Source organism: Tenrec ecaudatus, chromosome 10, assembly GCF_050624435.1.
Source record: "Tenrec ecaudatus isolate mTenEca1 chromosome 10, mTenEca1.hap1, whole genome shotgun sequence".
NCBI classification, from domain to species: Eukaryota; Metazoa; Chordata; class Mammalia; order Afrosoricida; family Tenrecidae; genus Tenrec; species Tenrec ecaudatus.
In genome coordinates, this window is record NC_134539.1 from 77,186,022 (window position 1) to 77,202,618 (window position 16,597).

At 40.3% G+C, this 16,597-nt stretch overlaps 1 protein-coding gene across 9 annotated transcripts in view; it reads left to right on the plus strand.

The window, feature by feature from the left end:
• The window catches only part of FNBP1 (formin binding protein 1), a 163,912-nt gene that overhangs the window by 74,381 nt on the left and 72,934 nt on the right, over positions 1–16,597 (plus strand). For all 9 annotated transcript variants that reach the window (XM_075560639.1, XM_075560637.1, XM_075560638.1 and 6 more), the window contains exons 5-6: positions 9,801–9,863; positions 10,306–10,410. In XM_075560639.1, the coding sequence (XP_075416754.1) occupies positions 9,801–9,863; positions 10,306–10,410 (168 nt within the window). The remainder of the gene's footprint in view (positions 1–9,800; positions 9,864–10,305; positions 10,411–16,597) is intronic.

Consider the following 16,597-nt stretch of genomic DNA (forward strand, 5'->3'; position numbering starts at 1 on the left):
ATATTACACTGTCTGACGTCTCCCCCTGCCTTCTTCTCTGCTGTCCTTCCCCCAGGGAGGAGCCTATATGTAGATTCTTGTAATCTGTTCCCCCTTTCTACCCCACATTCTCTCCACCCTCTAGGCATTGCCACTCTCATCACTGGTTCTGGAGGAGTCATCTGTCCTGGATTCCCTGTGTTTACAGTTCCTATCTGTACCAATGTACATCCTCTGGTCTAGCCAGATTTGCAAGGTAGAATTGGCATCATGATAGTGGGGGTGATGGGGGGAGAGGAAGTATTTAAGAACTAGAGGAAAGTTATATGTTTCATCGTTGCTACCCTGCACCCTGCCTGGTTCATCTCCCCACAAACCCTCAGCAAGGGGTGTCCGGTTGGCTACCCTTGGGCTTTGAGTCTCCACTCTGCACTCACCCACATTTTCAATGATATGATTTTTTGTTCCTTGTTGCTTGATAACTGATCCCTTTGACAGCTCTTAGTCACACAGTGGGTGCCCACCTCCCTGATACGATCAATGAAGCCAAACGTGTGTACATAAGCAAATGTGGTGAAGAAAGCTGATGGTGCCCAGCTATCAAAAGATATAGTGTCTGGGGTCTTAAAGGCTTGAAGATAAACAAGTGGCCATATAGCTCAGAAGCAACAAAGCCCACACGGAAGAAATATGTTGAATTTAAAAGAGCAAATTTTTTTAAAAAAAGAATCTTACTTCCACATCCCTAAGAGTGTAAACACGCAGTGTCTCACTTGCTAATACTGAGTCTGCAGTAGTTCTCATTAGAAAAAAGGAACATACCCAGAAGCCCAAGAGGAGAAGGGCTGTAATCCTTCACAATAATTGGTTCTTCTTCAGGCAACTGTATTTTCCGTGAGATGTTAGGCATCGCCTTAGAGACCTTGGAATCAGGAGTCTGTGGCTAGTCTTTAGGAAATGGAATATAAATCAGCGTTTCCAACGACACTGCCTTCACATTATCTTCTGCCACGTTCTCAGAAACATATCTGAGCAATTAAGAGTTGCTTGTAAGATACCATGGCTACTTTTAATGTAATAAAATCTAGAAATTTTTCACTTGGCTGAATTTTCTCGATTTTTACAAATTGGCAGCAGCAAACCCTATGCTCACCTTCTCCTGAGCTGACTGCATCCAAAAAGAACTTTCATTTCGTTTCTGAAATGTCCTCCCCTTCTAGGGGGAGCGAAACTATTATTTTTATAAATCACCAGAACTTTAAAAAAAGATTATGAAAATTCTGAATCCAAGAACAAAATCTCACAAACTTATCAATCAAAGCCCTCGTTTTTTATGATTTCCTTTTGGAATATATAAAATATATTAAAATTGATGAAAAATAGGACAAAGAAATACTGAAGTCTTTTTTGAAGTTTTTGAAGCTGCTTTGACTTTTAAGAAGATAAGTCCTGTTATGGATATAATTTTGTGCTCTTCCTTATTCCTCATTTAATATCATAAGGTTTTCCGATCAAAATATGTAGTTTAATAATAGAATTTGCAATGGCTGTATTATATTCTAACACTATTATGATTCACTCAACTAATTTTTCCTTCAATCAATAGGCTACTACCACTTTTTAAATTTTATCTGCTTTTTTATGGCATGCATTTTAAAATTTATTTTAAATTCACAAATCATACAATTAAGTTGTTCAATCCTATTAAGAAGAGTTGTGCAATCATCACCACAATCAATTTCAAAACATTTTCTTCTTGTCTTCATTGCTATTAGCTCCCCATTTCTCTACAACCACCCCTCCCATGCTGCTAGGTAATTATTAATCCAGTTACTGTCTCTGTATGTTTACCTATCCAGGATTTCATATACAGAAAATCATACAAAGCCCAAACAGGAAGCAAACAAAAGTCAACTACAATGACAAATCAGAGGAAAGCCTCAATCAAAAAGAGAACAGAAATGTTAAGTGAACACAACTTTAAAATGGGTTAAAAGGGAGATCAAATGATAAGAGGTTACATTTTTACCCAACTCTGCCTGCCATACATAATCAGCTTTGCAGTGCTCTTTGTCTGGCTGCAAGGCTGTCCACAGTTCTGGACTGTGGCCCCTGTGGGCATGCTGAAAGTGGGTTTGGGGCTTTCACCATCATCCATAGCCTTCTGTGAGCTACGTGTTCTGAATTTAAGCTCTGATACTGTTCCTTGCTTCAGATTTGGATTTTATTATTTACAGCCCTTGGATCACGCAGGCTGGTGTGCTTCTTCCATGTGGACTTAGTTGATGCCTTACTGAGATGGCTGCTTATTTTGCTTATTTGTTTATATAAGTAATACCACAGTGAACTTTTCCCTCTCATAGCTATTTTTTTTGGAGGGGGGGGGATTATTTCCCCAATGTCAGTGCCCAGGAGTGAGAATAATTTGAAGTCAAAGCATACATGATTAAGCACACACGATTTATACTTCTTGATTAAGCTCTGCTCATTAGTCAAACGGGGGCCTTTAACAGAGTTCTAGATGAGAGTCTCAAATGTCAAAAATTGTCAGCTTGAAGGTACATTGGCCAATCTGTGAAGTGGGTAACTCAGGGTAGATATTTCTGCATAACAGATCTGCAAATCCACCCTTGTTCACTATGCTTGTTAAATCAGATCATGAAAGCATTTTTGAGTGATTGTTTCGTTCAGTTCCACCCCGTAAGTCTGTTTAGGGTTATCTGCACTGATCGCCACTAACCACCCAGGGTAGGGGGAGCACTGTATGACAATGTGCAACACCAAAAAGGGATCCAAGAGGTTCCGGCCAACTTTGCTGGAACCTCCAAGAAAATTTCTACTACAGGTAGAAAATGTGGTTCATTACTCACAAAATGCTGGCCAGGTGCAGAATTAGTTTTTGGCAATAGGCTGAAGAGTTCTGGAGGGAACCATTGTACAATACTTAAGTGACATCACTAAAACTTTTATGAGCTTTAGAGTGCACCTACAGATGCCACATCACTTGGAATTGATCATTGCAGGTATTTCCCCCCAAAGCTTCCAAAATGTTAATGCTAGAACACTCTTTTTAAAATTAAGTATTGTATAAGTCCTATTTGTAGAAAGGAGACATAAAGCCAAGAATGATTCTAGATTTCATAATCTGGGGAAGGAGAAGTGTGTTTTCATAGCAATTCTTTTATTCTTGTGTCATTGACTCAATTTCAGTAACTTGAAAAGCAAGACACCTTTGACACCCTTTTAGTGTCTTGGTCTCTTGCTGGGGTTGCTCTTATACAGTGGTCGGCCCACAGAATTTTGAATAGTCTTTACGTTACTACTGTGAGGTATTTAAATTTTTAATTTGTCATCTGGTCTCAGACTTCTCCTCCCAGCACACACAAATATCCCCCGATTCCATCTCTCTCTAGATGGAGTATTTTGTTTTGTTGTGTCTTGTTTGTTTTGTAAGAGCATATGGTGATGGCGTTGTGTTCATTCAGCATGAGCCTACTCCCACTGTGGTTCTGTCACCTATAAAGCCACTGGTCTGGTGAAGCAAAGAAATCTTATTATTCATAAGATAACATATCTGGTTCTCGACACTTAAAATTCAGGTCCTTACTTTTGTGTTTCTCCCTGACAAGCTACAATGATGCTTTCTTTTTCTTCTAATAGCTGTGAAAATTACTTAACTGATGTTTGATTTCTCACCACTCTCTCTTATACTCACATACCTGTTTGACATCTCCTCTTAGAGTAGCCGTTCTCAGCCTGTGGGTCGCAACCCCTTTGGGGATCAAACGACCCTTTCACAGGGGTCGCCTGATTCATAACAATAGCAAAATTACAATTATGAAGTAACAATGAAAATAATTTTATGGTTGGGGGGCACCACAACACGAGGAACTGTATTAAAGAGTCGCGGCATTAGGAAGGTTGAGAGCCACTGTTGTAGAGCCTGATGCAGCATTGCCCTATGGCCCCATCGCCAGTGGAAGCCCGTAGAGCTCAGCAACCGTGTGACGCCCACTTCTTACACACACACACACACACACACACACACACACACACGAGCAATTGCAAGGGACCTGGTTTAACACATGCAGAAACAACTTTTGATCCTTCAGACCCTATTTCCCCTGCCCCACTCCAACCTGTACTTCTTCCCATTTTAATGACAGCCTCTTTTCACTTAGTTGCTCTGGCCAAGAATCATGGAGTCATCCAGCACTTACCATTTCTGTCACACTCCATCTTCTATCTGTTATCAAGTCCTGTGAGCTCTGCCTTCAGTAAGCGGCCTGTGAACGAACAATCCTCACCCTCGTTCCCATCCATCATCATGTCTCCCCTGAAGACTGTACCGAATCCGTCTCCTGTTCACCCCTCTGCCTGGCATTCTGCCTGAGACTCTTGTTAGGGGAGCTTCCTACCTTCCTCAAGCAAAGCACCTCAGACATTTGCTCTGTAATATTGATCACCTTTCACTTATCCTTTTGTTAGTCTAAATTCCTTAGAGGAATTAGAATTTTTTTTTAGGAGTTAGAATTTTAAGGAATGTGGACAGAGGGATGATGTTGAACAGAACACCACTCCTGAAGTGCAGTGGGGACTTCCGGGTAGCAGATCAGCATCTAAGGGACAGCAGGGGACAGAGACAGCGGAGTGAGAGTGTAGGAGGCGTGGCCGCACATGCTGCGTAGACTTGGGCCTGCCCCCATGTGTAGGGTCTCCTGCCCTGTGCCCAGATGCCCATTTTGTGTTGAAGTTAAGCAGCTGGGAGAGGCACTAGGAGACAGGCATGTTAGGAAATGTTAAACAAGTCCATTGAAGAGGGATTTTTATTGCAAATGACTGAGGTTTCCATTGAATAAAAGCAGAATGCAACTCCGAACACCATTGTTTCTGTGTTTATGGTTTGAGATTTAAGAGAGGATGAGATATGCTCTCTTAAGAAGGAGTGAAGGCGATTCAGAACTTTCCTCGAATCGTCCGTGTAAATATTGATACCACATAGATATTAACAAAGTGCTGTGTTGAGTCCATTCCAGCTCATAGTGACCCTATCGGACAGAGAGGAGTTGCCCTATGGGTTTCCTGAGACTATAAATCTCTACAGGAGTAAGACAGCCTCATCTCTCATCTTACCCAAGTAATCCACTACACTATCAAAAACAAAACTCCTGGCCATCAAGCCGATTGCAACTCATAATACTCCTATAGGGCAGTATAGAACTGCCCCTATTGGGGTGCTGAGACTAACTCTTACTGGGAGTAGCAAGTCTTATCTTTCTCCCATTATACCGCCAGGGCTACTGATAAAGATTATTAATGACATTTACATCTGGGAATCTAGTGTTCAACCTGATTACACCATTCGTGCTTGACTTTGAAGAAATGATGTCATTTGTCTCAGAACATGTTTTTGGAAAGCTCTCTCCACCTTTGCCTTTTATAAATCTTGGTATTTCTTTGTTTTCAACAGTGGAATCTGAGTTTATTCAAAATCCCTGATGGTAGATTATTTTCAGTTAAGCATTTATGCTCATACTTTTTGCTGCCTCTTTTTTTTAAGTGACTGTTCTCTTATCAATGCCACATTTTGCTTTATTATGTGGTTTTGATCATTAGTGATTTAAACATACATGATACAAATGAGCATCTGGTATACGGAATAGCAGGTTGCAAATGATACAGACTGACAGTTTGTCTTTTCATCTTGAGTATGACTTCTGGCCGTGTATCAAAACCGTCCTGGAAGCTTTGTCTTAGTCATTTTTCTTTAAGTTGATATTTGTTGGTGTTCAGGTTTTCCATGATCACTGTAAAATTAAAACAAAAAACTTTTTTTTGAAAGCTACTTCCATCTGTCCAGTCTAGGGAGTAACTTAGAGTTGATAGGAAAATAAGTGTAGCCGTGACTCCCAGATCCTGTCAGGCATGTTGAGGTCTCTTACTGTGTTCTAAACGGGACGAAAAGTATCCAATGACAGGAGAAAGTTGGGCGCTTTGTCTGGGTCTCTAGAGATGGAATTTCCTGCCCCTGATAGGAGATGAGAGATGTGATGACTTCACTCTTAGGCTCCAAAAGAAGTGCTTATTAGCTTTTTTCCAGAGAACAATCCCTCTTTATTTAAAACTCGGAGGCGCGCTTCTTAGACACACACTTGCTCACTGTCCTGAGCAGCAGTTCTGCCATTGTTTCAATAAACAGCACACACATCTGGCAAGCTGGGTATTTATTTCACGTTCTAACTCCTCAGATAGCCGTTCCTCTGGGAGACGACACTGGTTAACATCACTCTTCAGATCATAAAGCATGCAGACCCTTTAGGGGCCCTTTGCAGCCATCCCCTAAGGGACCTGGCGGCACCGAGAGAAAAGTGTCCGTTGTTGTTTTGGGGTTTGTGTATGTATTGTGGCCTATGACACTGCAGAGAAACACACTACAGAAGAAAGACTAAAAGAAAAACTACCATTACCTAGATTCCCCCCCCCCCCCCCCCAAGTTGCAAAAATTATTACCTTAAGTGATGTAGTGGTTACTAACAGTGTTAGGCTGCTAACTGCCAGGTCAGCAGTTCAAAACCACCAGTCACTCCTAAGGAGAAAGCCACCCCAAGCTTTCTACTCCTGTAAAGAGTTACGGTCTTGGAAACTCACTGGGGCAGCTCTGCTCTGTCCTATAGGATCGCTATGAGTGGGCATCGATTCCACGGGAGTGCATTTATTTTGGTTTTGGTTTTCTCAGTACAGTTTCCAGGTCATTGTTTTAGTCCAACAAGAAGTGTGGCCTAATGAGGGAGAGGTGTGATTGAATCCTTCCTGCGAGAAAGTTCACCATGAGCATCTAGGTCTGCAACATGCTTTAAAAGTCAGTTGATATTTATTAGACCTGTACAGCGTGACAAGAGAAGCTTTCAATCAAAACCATCCTTAGTGCTTTCAGAATTTGCCTTTGAGTGTCTGTTTCCAGAGATGGAATAAAACCTCGTGAAACCAGCCCCACGCCTACTCTGTTCTCTGTGTGCTCCCCGTATGTCTTGTCTGTCTCTACCCGGTACTACCTGAGGCAGTCAGGAAGCTTTCGTTTATTAAAACATGAATTTTAGAGTCGCTGTGGAGCTTCAGTGCCCTTTGCAGTTGGCACGTCCTTTTTCTTTATGTGTGTTCATCTTGGGATCTCAAAGTTTAACGTTGGGGAATGGTGGCATCTTTTCAGCCACCCAGGACAGAACACCTGTGGTCATGCTTGGGAAGCAGAGATAGTTCTGTTGATATTAAGGGAAAAGTCATGTGTCTGAGCCAGACACAAGATGTTCAGGACCCGTTCACTGTGCCTCCCTGGGCCCTGGTAGCACAGTTGTTAGAGTGCTCACCTGCGACATGAAAAGTCAGTGGTTTGAACCCACCCCGCTGCTCTGTGGGAGAAAGATATGGATGGAAATCGCCCAAGGTGCTTTTCCTCTGCCCTGAAGGGTCGCTACAATTGACTTCCAGTGTGAGCATCTAAAAGGACACATGTCCACATTCTTCCAGAACTCTCCCTAGCTTTGTCTTCTGCCTGTCTCTCCATCAGAGCCTCCCTCCTGGCTCCTCCTGCATCCTTTTTAAAGCTGTAGTTACGATATCTGTTTGCATTTTGTGGTTCCTCTAAGACTCTCAACTTCTTCTCTAACCTTGATTCTTCCTTGCTTTTTATTCCTAGCTTTCAAAGCAACCTCCTTTCAATTTTACCCCCATGTGCATTATGACAGTTGAAAAAAGAAGCCCCAAGCGGCTCCTCTTGGGTTCTTAGGAACAACAAAAAAAAAGTTGAATAAAATTTGCTTCAGAGAGGTGCTCAAAGGAGAGGCAAGAAAACGTTCCCTTATAAAGGAATGCTTTTCTTACAAAGAAAAGGTCTGATTTTGCCTCCTCCTTTCTCCTTCCCCATCCTGCACCCCAGCCACCGATGTAGCTAAATCATAGGATCTGATGGGTCAAAGGAAAGGCTCAGGTTCTTCACTGGAGGGACCGCGCCATTTAGAAACCTCGATCGTTCTTACACATCCCTCTCCAAGGCTCATCCCACTACCCAGGCTTCCCTTCAGGAGTGGGGACTAACTCAGTGATAGATAGAAAAGCGTTTAAGGAACTTTGATGGTTCAGGTCAGTGGAGAAAAGAAAAACAAACAAACATTGTTTTCTTAATAGTCCCGTATGTGTCTAGTGGGCGCTTTTCCTTGATGCTGTCATATCTCTTGGTGATCTCCTGGCTTTCAACTCCTTACGTCATTTCATCTTCCTTCCTCAAACCCATTTCCCAGTCTTCCCTCTTCTAAAACTCAGGCCAACAACCCTGAGTCACTGGGGACATCTTATTATCTAACCGCACGCCTAACCACCAGATGGTTACTTTTACTGATTTTTTGGGATGCTTTTACTGATCAGATTATGACATATGTCTAGAATCTGGCCATTCCTCAGTGCCAAGTCACTGTCTTCTGCAAGGTCATGTTATTGTCACAGCCTCCCTCCAAAAATCCTTCCTCTGTCACATAGCACTTTACTAAAAATCCTGAGCATTCACACAAGCTCCTTCACAGAGCCAGCAATTACCACCTCTTTTCTCTCACCTCATTTCCTAATCTTCTCCCTGATGCTTATCTGGCTACAGCCCCACTGGTGTCTTTGCTATTTAACAGCAGGCTTTTGCCTACCTCAAGCCTTTGTGGAGAGCAGGAAGGTGAGTTTATCTTTAAGTTAAAAACAAAAAATTCTAAGTGCTGAAAACATCCAAAGCAAATTGAAAGAAAATAGCCGCCTACACAAAACTTTCATTAAAATGTTTGTAGTGAAAAAAAAAAGTTTGTAATCAAAAACTGGAGATTCCGCAGTCTCAATGTCCATCAACTAATCAATGGCTGGATTAACATGTAGCTTAGCTCTGTGTGGACTCTTTGGTAATAAGAAGGAACAAAGTATGGGTGCATGCTACAACAGGGGGCTCCTGAAATGTTAGTTAAGAGAACCCAGCCACAAAGACCACATATTGTATGATAACATTTCTATGGCATGTTCAGAATAGGTCACTTTGTAGAGACGAAAAGTAGATTGTTATGGGAAGATGGAGTGATTGCAGGGTGAAAACTAAGACCTTTGAAGCGATTGAGACTCTAGAACTAATTGTGATGCTTAATGCATATGTGATGCTTAATGCATATCCACTACTGATTACCGTGGTTAGGTTTCAAAGACCAGATCATTTTGTGACAGTCCATGCTTTGAAGAAGTGGAGGATGACTATATCATTACATAACTGCCAAATCACATCATGACATAGCTGCCAAACCACTAAGAAGCATCGCCCAGCCAAGTTGGCACATCACCTTCATCATCACAGCCAGTGTCACTCACACCTCACACCTGCATTGTTACTTCCAGATAGTGTCATCAGGGCACACAATAGAGAGGAGATTCCAGTGTAACTCGTGAGGAGTAGGTGTGCCCAAAAGCATGGGATCGTTTACTTGTGTGAATCGTGTGGTATATGAATTATAACTGAGTAAAGCTGCTTTTCAAAAGACTCGGCTGATCATGGTCTTTAGAAAGCAATCGTGAAGTTTTTACCTGTTGGTGTATATAAGATAGAGAACTCAATCTTTCACTACATTATAAAGGAAACTCTGTGAGTGTTCTTGTTTTCACTCCTTTAATTTAGTTTTGAATGCTGGTATTTCTCCAGCGTGGACGTAGCGGGGTGGTCAACAGTGAAGTGGATGAAACCTGTTCTTGTTGGGTATGAGCGTGAGAAAGAGGGAGTGCTGAGCACAGGTCTCTTTTCTCTCTTCCAGCATTTCCACGATGGGAGGAAGGCACAGCAGCACATAGAGACTTGCTGGAAGCAGCTTGAGTCAGTAAGTGAAAAGCAAACTGTTTCAGATATGTCTTTATAGGACTTTCTCACTTGAACTGAATTCACACCTGAATCCATCCAGAAGTTAATAAATAAATAAAGATCACCAAAAGACACAATGAAGAAACAGATATCTTGACAGTTTTTTCCCCCTCAGGTTTGAATCAAACTGAATGAATGTTCAGAAGCCATTTTCTAAAGCAACATGTTTATGTGCCGAAAGAGCTCAAGCAGACTCTAAGTCGTACAGACAGAACAAAGACGGAGACTGTGTAGATGAAAAGAAATGCTGGTTTTTGTTTTACTGCCTAAACTTTAGGCACATAGCAAATCAGTTAAGAGAACAATGGCCATCTTGGAATTTATTTATCTCTTCCTGGATGAGCTTCATGATTTTACAGGTAATTTGTTTTCCTCACCACTGCCTCCCCCTGCCTTTCTAGAGTAAAAGACGGTTTGAGCGAGACTGCAAAGAGGCTGACCGAGCGCAACAGTATTTTGAGAAAATGGATGCTGACATCAATGTTACAAAAGCCGATGTTGAAAAGGTAAGGCAAAAGTGAGAGTTTTTCTTTCATTTCCCTTTTCAATGTTCGTCACAGGCCTCCAAGTTCTCCTTTCTGATGTAGCCACAAACAAAGGGGGGGTGGCGGGGACCTACCACCTTGAGATCTTTTTCATTTTCTGTCAACAGCCCTGAGGAGATCCTCTTCTGGGGGACATCCCTGGGGAATCTTCTGTGTTCTCCCTTTGAGAAGTTTATTTGCTTAGTCACCAACATGATGATCTGAAGATTCCGACTGTGAACTTAACTAGGAGGCTGGTTTTGGGAGGCTGGGGCTCTTTCTAATGGATTGCCTTTGAGAGAGAGGGGCCTGTAAGGCTTGCCTGACTTCCCATGGATTGAGGCAGGTTGATAACGGCCAGACTGAGCTTCCAGGCTTGCATTTTTTAAGTCCTTCTAAAAGCACTTGTATTGCCAACTAAGAATATTACACTGTAGCTTCTTGTTTCTAAATACAAGTTCTTTGCCCTAGAAGCTGAATTTTCTTTTTATAAAAGGCATCAATAACAGTCAACAAAATTATGCTGTAAAAGTAACAGTATTCATTCATTATTGCCCAGGGCTATTTTGGCCTCTAACTACTTGCTTTTTGCATGGGAAGAGCCCTGTGTTTTCAAAGATTTATTTCAATTTTGCCAGATCCTTGGAGATGAGTTCAGTTGAGACATACATGGATTAGTTGTTTACCAGGTTTGTCCAGATTCCTTACTTTTAAGACTAGGTGACATGAAAAAATAATAATAATTTGTAAATGATCAAGGGTTCATGAGGGAGGGAGGGTGAGAGAGGGGAAACTGAGCTGATACCCAGGGCTCAAGTAGAAAGAAAATGCTTTGAAAATGATGATGGCAACATATGTACAAAGGTGCTTGACACAATGGATGGCTTGTTATAAGAGCTATTGAGTCCCTAAGAAAATGATTTTAAAAAAAGACTAGGTGACTTCAAGGTGTTTTTAAAAGTTTTCAGGGAAATTCTATTATCTTTTTAATTCTATCTTTCCATGAACTTTTCTGTGTCACCTCTTATTAGTATGCTTTCCTCTAAATTACTTGATATATTAAAATACATATTTATAATATCCAAATGGAGATATTTATCACTCAATGGATAAATTATATTAGGATTTATTAATTTGCAGACAGTTACCATAAATTTGCCACAAAGCTCTGTTAAATAACCAGCCCCCAGTATAATTAAGATGTCATTTCATTAAAATAAATTTGACTGATTTCTCAGAAAAATTATCAGTATATGTGCCCTAAAGATACGCCTAAAAAATGAATGCCTTTTTAACCAAATATTTTATTATCATCCATGTCAGCAGTTCTCAACCTGTGGGTTGCCACCCCTTTGGGGGTCAAACGACCCTTTCACCAGGGGTCACCCGATTCCTAACAGTAACAAATTACAGTTATGAAGTAGCAATGAAAATAATTTTATGTTTGGGGTCATCATAACATGAGGAACTGTATTAAAGGGTTGTGGCATTAGGAAGGTTGAGAACCACTGATCTATGTAGTATTAGAGTGCTTTTTATTCTGTTAAAGATTTTTTTTTAATTACTTCTATGGCCTTTCTTATTATAAAAGCTCATTGCAGAAAAATCTGAAAATACCAACAATAATTCAGAAATCTGCGGAAGTCATCCAACTATTTTAATATCAAGACATTTTAAACTTTCAGAGCCTTTTCTTAAAAATAAAAGATAGGAAAAAATAAAAGAGAGAGTACAGATAAACAGCATAAAGAATAATAAAAAGTCTGCCTGCATATCCATACCCACCTTAAGAAATAGAATATTAATGGTGCTTTTGAAATCTCTCTTCTCATCTCCATCCTGAATTTGGTGTTAGTAATTTTTCTAGTCATTACAAATGTACTGATATATATGTCTCCAAAGAGTACGTTTAATAACTATGTCCCTTTTTCACTTTTATATAAATACTTTATATTTTGTGGCTTAGTTTTTTATTTAAGATTATGTTTTAGAGTTTAGAGCTTATTTAGATTTCTATATTAGAATAATAATGATATTAATAATGTGATGTAATATATTAACAGAGGCAGGCACTTTGCAAAACTCTTTGTTAAAATATTCAGGAGCCATAGCATAAGTTTGATTGTCTGGTTAGGGGTAAATTTCTCTTTTATCTTTATTTTGATTCATTGGGCTTGTTGAGGCCAAAGTGTGGTATCTTCTAGCTCATGCCTGACCCCCATTCTTTTTATTATTTCCTTCTAGAACTCTGACTATAAGGTATAAGTTACAACTTCTTACTCTCTCTGTTTCATGTCCATTAATCTTTATTTTCCATGACTTTGCCTTTTTGTGCTCTGTTCTGTTTAGGTCTTTCAGATCATTCTAACATTTCACAAATTCCTCATCTTTGTCTAACATGTGCTTTAACCTATTCATTAAGCTTCTAATTTCTTGGTTACATTTTAATTTCTAGAAGTTCACTTTATTTTAAAAAATATGTATCATTTTGTTTTTTCTTTTAATTTTATTACACTTTTGTACCATATTTTATTTTTTAACCTGTTAAAAATACTGATTCTTGCTATCTCTTTGGCTGAGTTCTGTATCTGCTATCTATGTGGAATTGGTTCTCCAGTTTACTGTTTCTGCCAACTTGTCTCCTTGTGTATTTTTTAATCCAAACACTTCTGCTATAGTGATGTAAATGAACTCCTAAAAGCAACTCTATGTTCTGCAAAAATGCTCCTAAAAATGACAAACAAGGCTGTGGGGAAAGATAGACAGGACAGATAACTCAAAAAGTTTGTTGTTTTCAGATGCTGGTGAGTTGGTTCCGACTCATAGTGACTCATGCACAATACAGTGAAGCATTGCCTGGCCCCGAAACATCTCACAAGCCCATCGTTACAGTCACAGCTCAGTGCATCTCCTTGACAGTGTCCCTGTAGAACATTGTCAACAGACTCACTGCCGTCAAGTTGATGCCGATTATAGCGACCCTAAAGGACAAGTAGAACTTCCCCTGCGAGTTTATGAGACTGTGACTCTTTATAGGAGTAGCAAGCCTTGTCTTTCTCCCAGGAAGGCTGGTGGTTTTGAACTGCTGACTTTGCAGTTAGCTAGCCCAATATATAACCACTACGCTAAAAGGTCCCTGTTATTACAGAGCATCAATAAAAGAACAACAATCTTAGTAACTACTGAAAAAACAAGCCACTGCCATCGAATCAATTCTGCTTCATAATACCCTTATTTAGACCTACCCCACAGTGTCCACCAAGTCTCCTTTAAACCTCTGTTGGCATTTTCTTGCTCTTCCTCCTCAGAGATCTAGGTTTTTGAGAGGCTTAGCTTTTATCAAAATTAAAAATTAAATGCAAGATATAGTTTTCTGCACTTATCAATTGTCTTAACACAAGAGGAACTACCTCCCAGATGACATTTTGCACTCCCAGCTTTACTGGATAACCCCGCATAGGGAGGTTATAGTAGTTCTTGAAGCTCTGAAAAGCCACTGCCAACAGTTTGAACTGAACTATGAGCAAGAAAGCCCGTTACTGCTTTCCAACATTAAAATGGTGTGTACATATGACCAGAAAGACTTCTGTGTTACGTCAGCTTGGTTCCCCGACCTTTCAGTTACACCACATTACATAAAGCGTGGGGGGTGCAGGGGGAGCTTGTTGAACGATGGAGCAGACTATATATGGTTATGAATGATTGGAATTTCATCTATGGTGATTCTTGAAGGCTTTGGTTTAAACGAGGCTTTCTAACAAGCAGGCATCACCTCTGGGGCACTACAGAACTACAGCCGCATCACTCTAGATTTGAGTTTGGGGTTTGTTCTCACGTACTAGTGTGAATTCTAACCCCAAGAGTACTTGAGGGTAAATTTGTAGCTTAGAATTTTTCAGGAATTTATTTTCTTTGTTTACTCCTTTAGATCAGATTCAAGGTAGATAAATTAACAAAAGGGAAATTACTAGATCCTCACATGAATCTAAGATTTTTTTTTCCTTCTAAATTTTTATTTATTTTGCTGCTGTTCTTGGGCTTGTGAGAGGGCTGTAACAAGTTCATGGAAAAATAAAATTAAAAGACAATGGAATTTTCTCCACAACCTTTTTGAAGCCCCCTTAAATACACAGCAAAACAAATGCTAGTTCAGCAGTTTCTGTGTGTACAATTTAGGTACGTTGGTTACATACTGCAAGTGTGGAACCTCCCTCAATCTTTTCTAAGTTATTCCTCCTTTGTTAGCATAGACTCTCACTGCCCGCTAAGGTTCCTATCTTTTGAGTTGATGTTGCCAATTTGATCTCATATAAATATGAGCCTAATGCTCAAGGCAGACTTCTTACTCGTTAAGCTAAACTGTTGTTCATTGCTAAAAAGACTCCAGGTACGTTCGTTGGTTTAAGATTTAAAGGTTATCTCAAGGCAAGAGTTTCAAGGTTTGTTCACCATCCATGAATCCAGAAAATCTAGAGTCCATGAGAATTTGAAATTCTGTTCTGCATTTTCTCCCTTTTGATCAGGATTATTCTATGGACTCTGATCACAAGGTTAAGCAGTGGTAGTCAGGCACCAGCCAGTTCTTCTGGGCTCATGGCAAAGAGAGCTTTTCATGGAAGCCATTAGCCACGCGTTCCCTATCTTCTTCTTGTTCCTGATTTTCCTCTGTTGCTCCAGGCGAATAGAGTCCAGTGTTTGTGCTTGGATGGCCATGTGCAGGCTTTTAAGACCTCAGGCATTAAGCGTTGAACCAGGAGGTAAAAAATAAAGCACTAAGTAGATTACAGGCCAACTGACAGGATGTTCCCTGGAACCATGACCCTAAACATTCAACCCAAGGAACCATGTCCCATGAGGTGTCTGGTTGTGCATAAGCAGCCTCACCGCTACGGCATTTCCCCCTCCCTTTTTTATTGTAAATATAGCTATCACACAGTTTTTGCCAATTCAACTTTATATGGTTATATAACTTACTGACAGCAATTAGAATATTGGTCTATGCAAACCTCTCCTTAATCAATGTAATTTTTCGATCACTGTTAGCATGCTCTCTTCCTTCCTCCTGCCCCTGGTAAGCACCAATAAACTTTGGTCTCTCTATATTTGCCTTTTTTCTTGCCTTTTTCTCTATAAGTGGGGTCATGCAGTGTTTGTCCTTTTGTGATTGACTTTTTCACTCAACATAATGTGCTTCAAACTGCATCCATAATGTAGAGGGCATCAGGATTTCATTTTTCCCACTGGCTGGCTGACTGTATGTCTGTACCACATTTGCCTATCTATTCCCTTGCTGGTGGGCATTTGGGTGGTTCCCACCTGTGGGCTGTTGTGAGTAGTGCTGCAAGACCACTTTTTGAGTCTCTGTTGTAGGTCTTTGGGGTAAAGAGCTAAGAGTGGCGTTGCTGGTCAGATGGCAGGTCTAGTTTTAGTTCCTTAAGGAACTGCCCTACTGCCATGCGTTTCTTAGCAACAGATAAGGATTCCAATTCATCCATACCCTTCCCAACATTTTCCAGTTTTGTTTTATTTTTATTATTACTGTTTTTTCATTTTACCGTCACTATCCTAGTGAGTATGTATTGGTGTCTCATTGTGCTTTTGATTTGCCATTTCTCTGGTCTCCAATGACATTGAACATCTTTTCAAGTCTTTGCTAGTCACTTGAATGTCTTCTTTGGATAAATGTGTACTCAAGTCCTCTGTCAATTTTATGGTTGGGATCTCTTTTTGGTGAGTTGTCCAAGTTTTAGACATATTTTCGTTATTAGGTTCTTGTCAGATTTATGGTTTCCAAAGATACTCTCCAAGGTGGTAGCTTGCATTTAACCTTTTTTGGTAAAGTCTTTGATGAGCAAAAATTTTTATGAGGTTCCATTGATTTATTTTGCCTTTCACTGTTGCCTCAGGCTTGCTCTTCTAAGAATTTTATGGGTTTAGTTTGCACATTTAGGTCCATGTTCCATTTTAAGTGTGTTTTCATGTGTGATGTGAGGCAAGGATTCTGTTTCCATTGTCTGCATGTGGTAATCAACTTTTCCCAGCACCATATATTAAAGAGACTTTTTTCCCCAGGTCAAATATCAGTTGACCATAAATGAGTGGCTTTATTTCTGGACTCTCAATTCTATTCCATTGTTTACTTATTTGTCTATTGTTATGCCAGTAACAG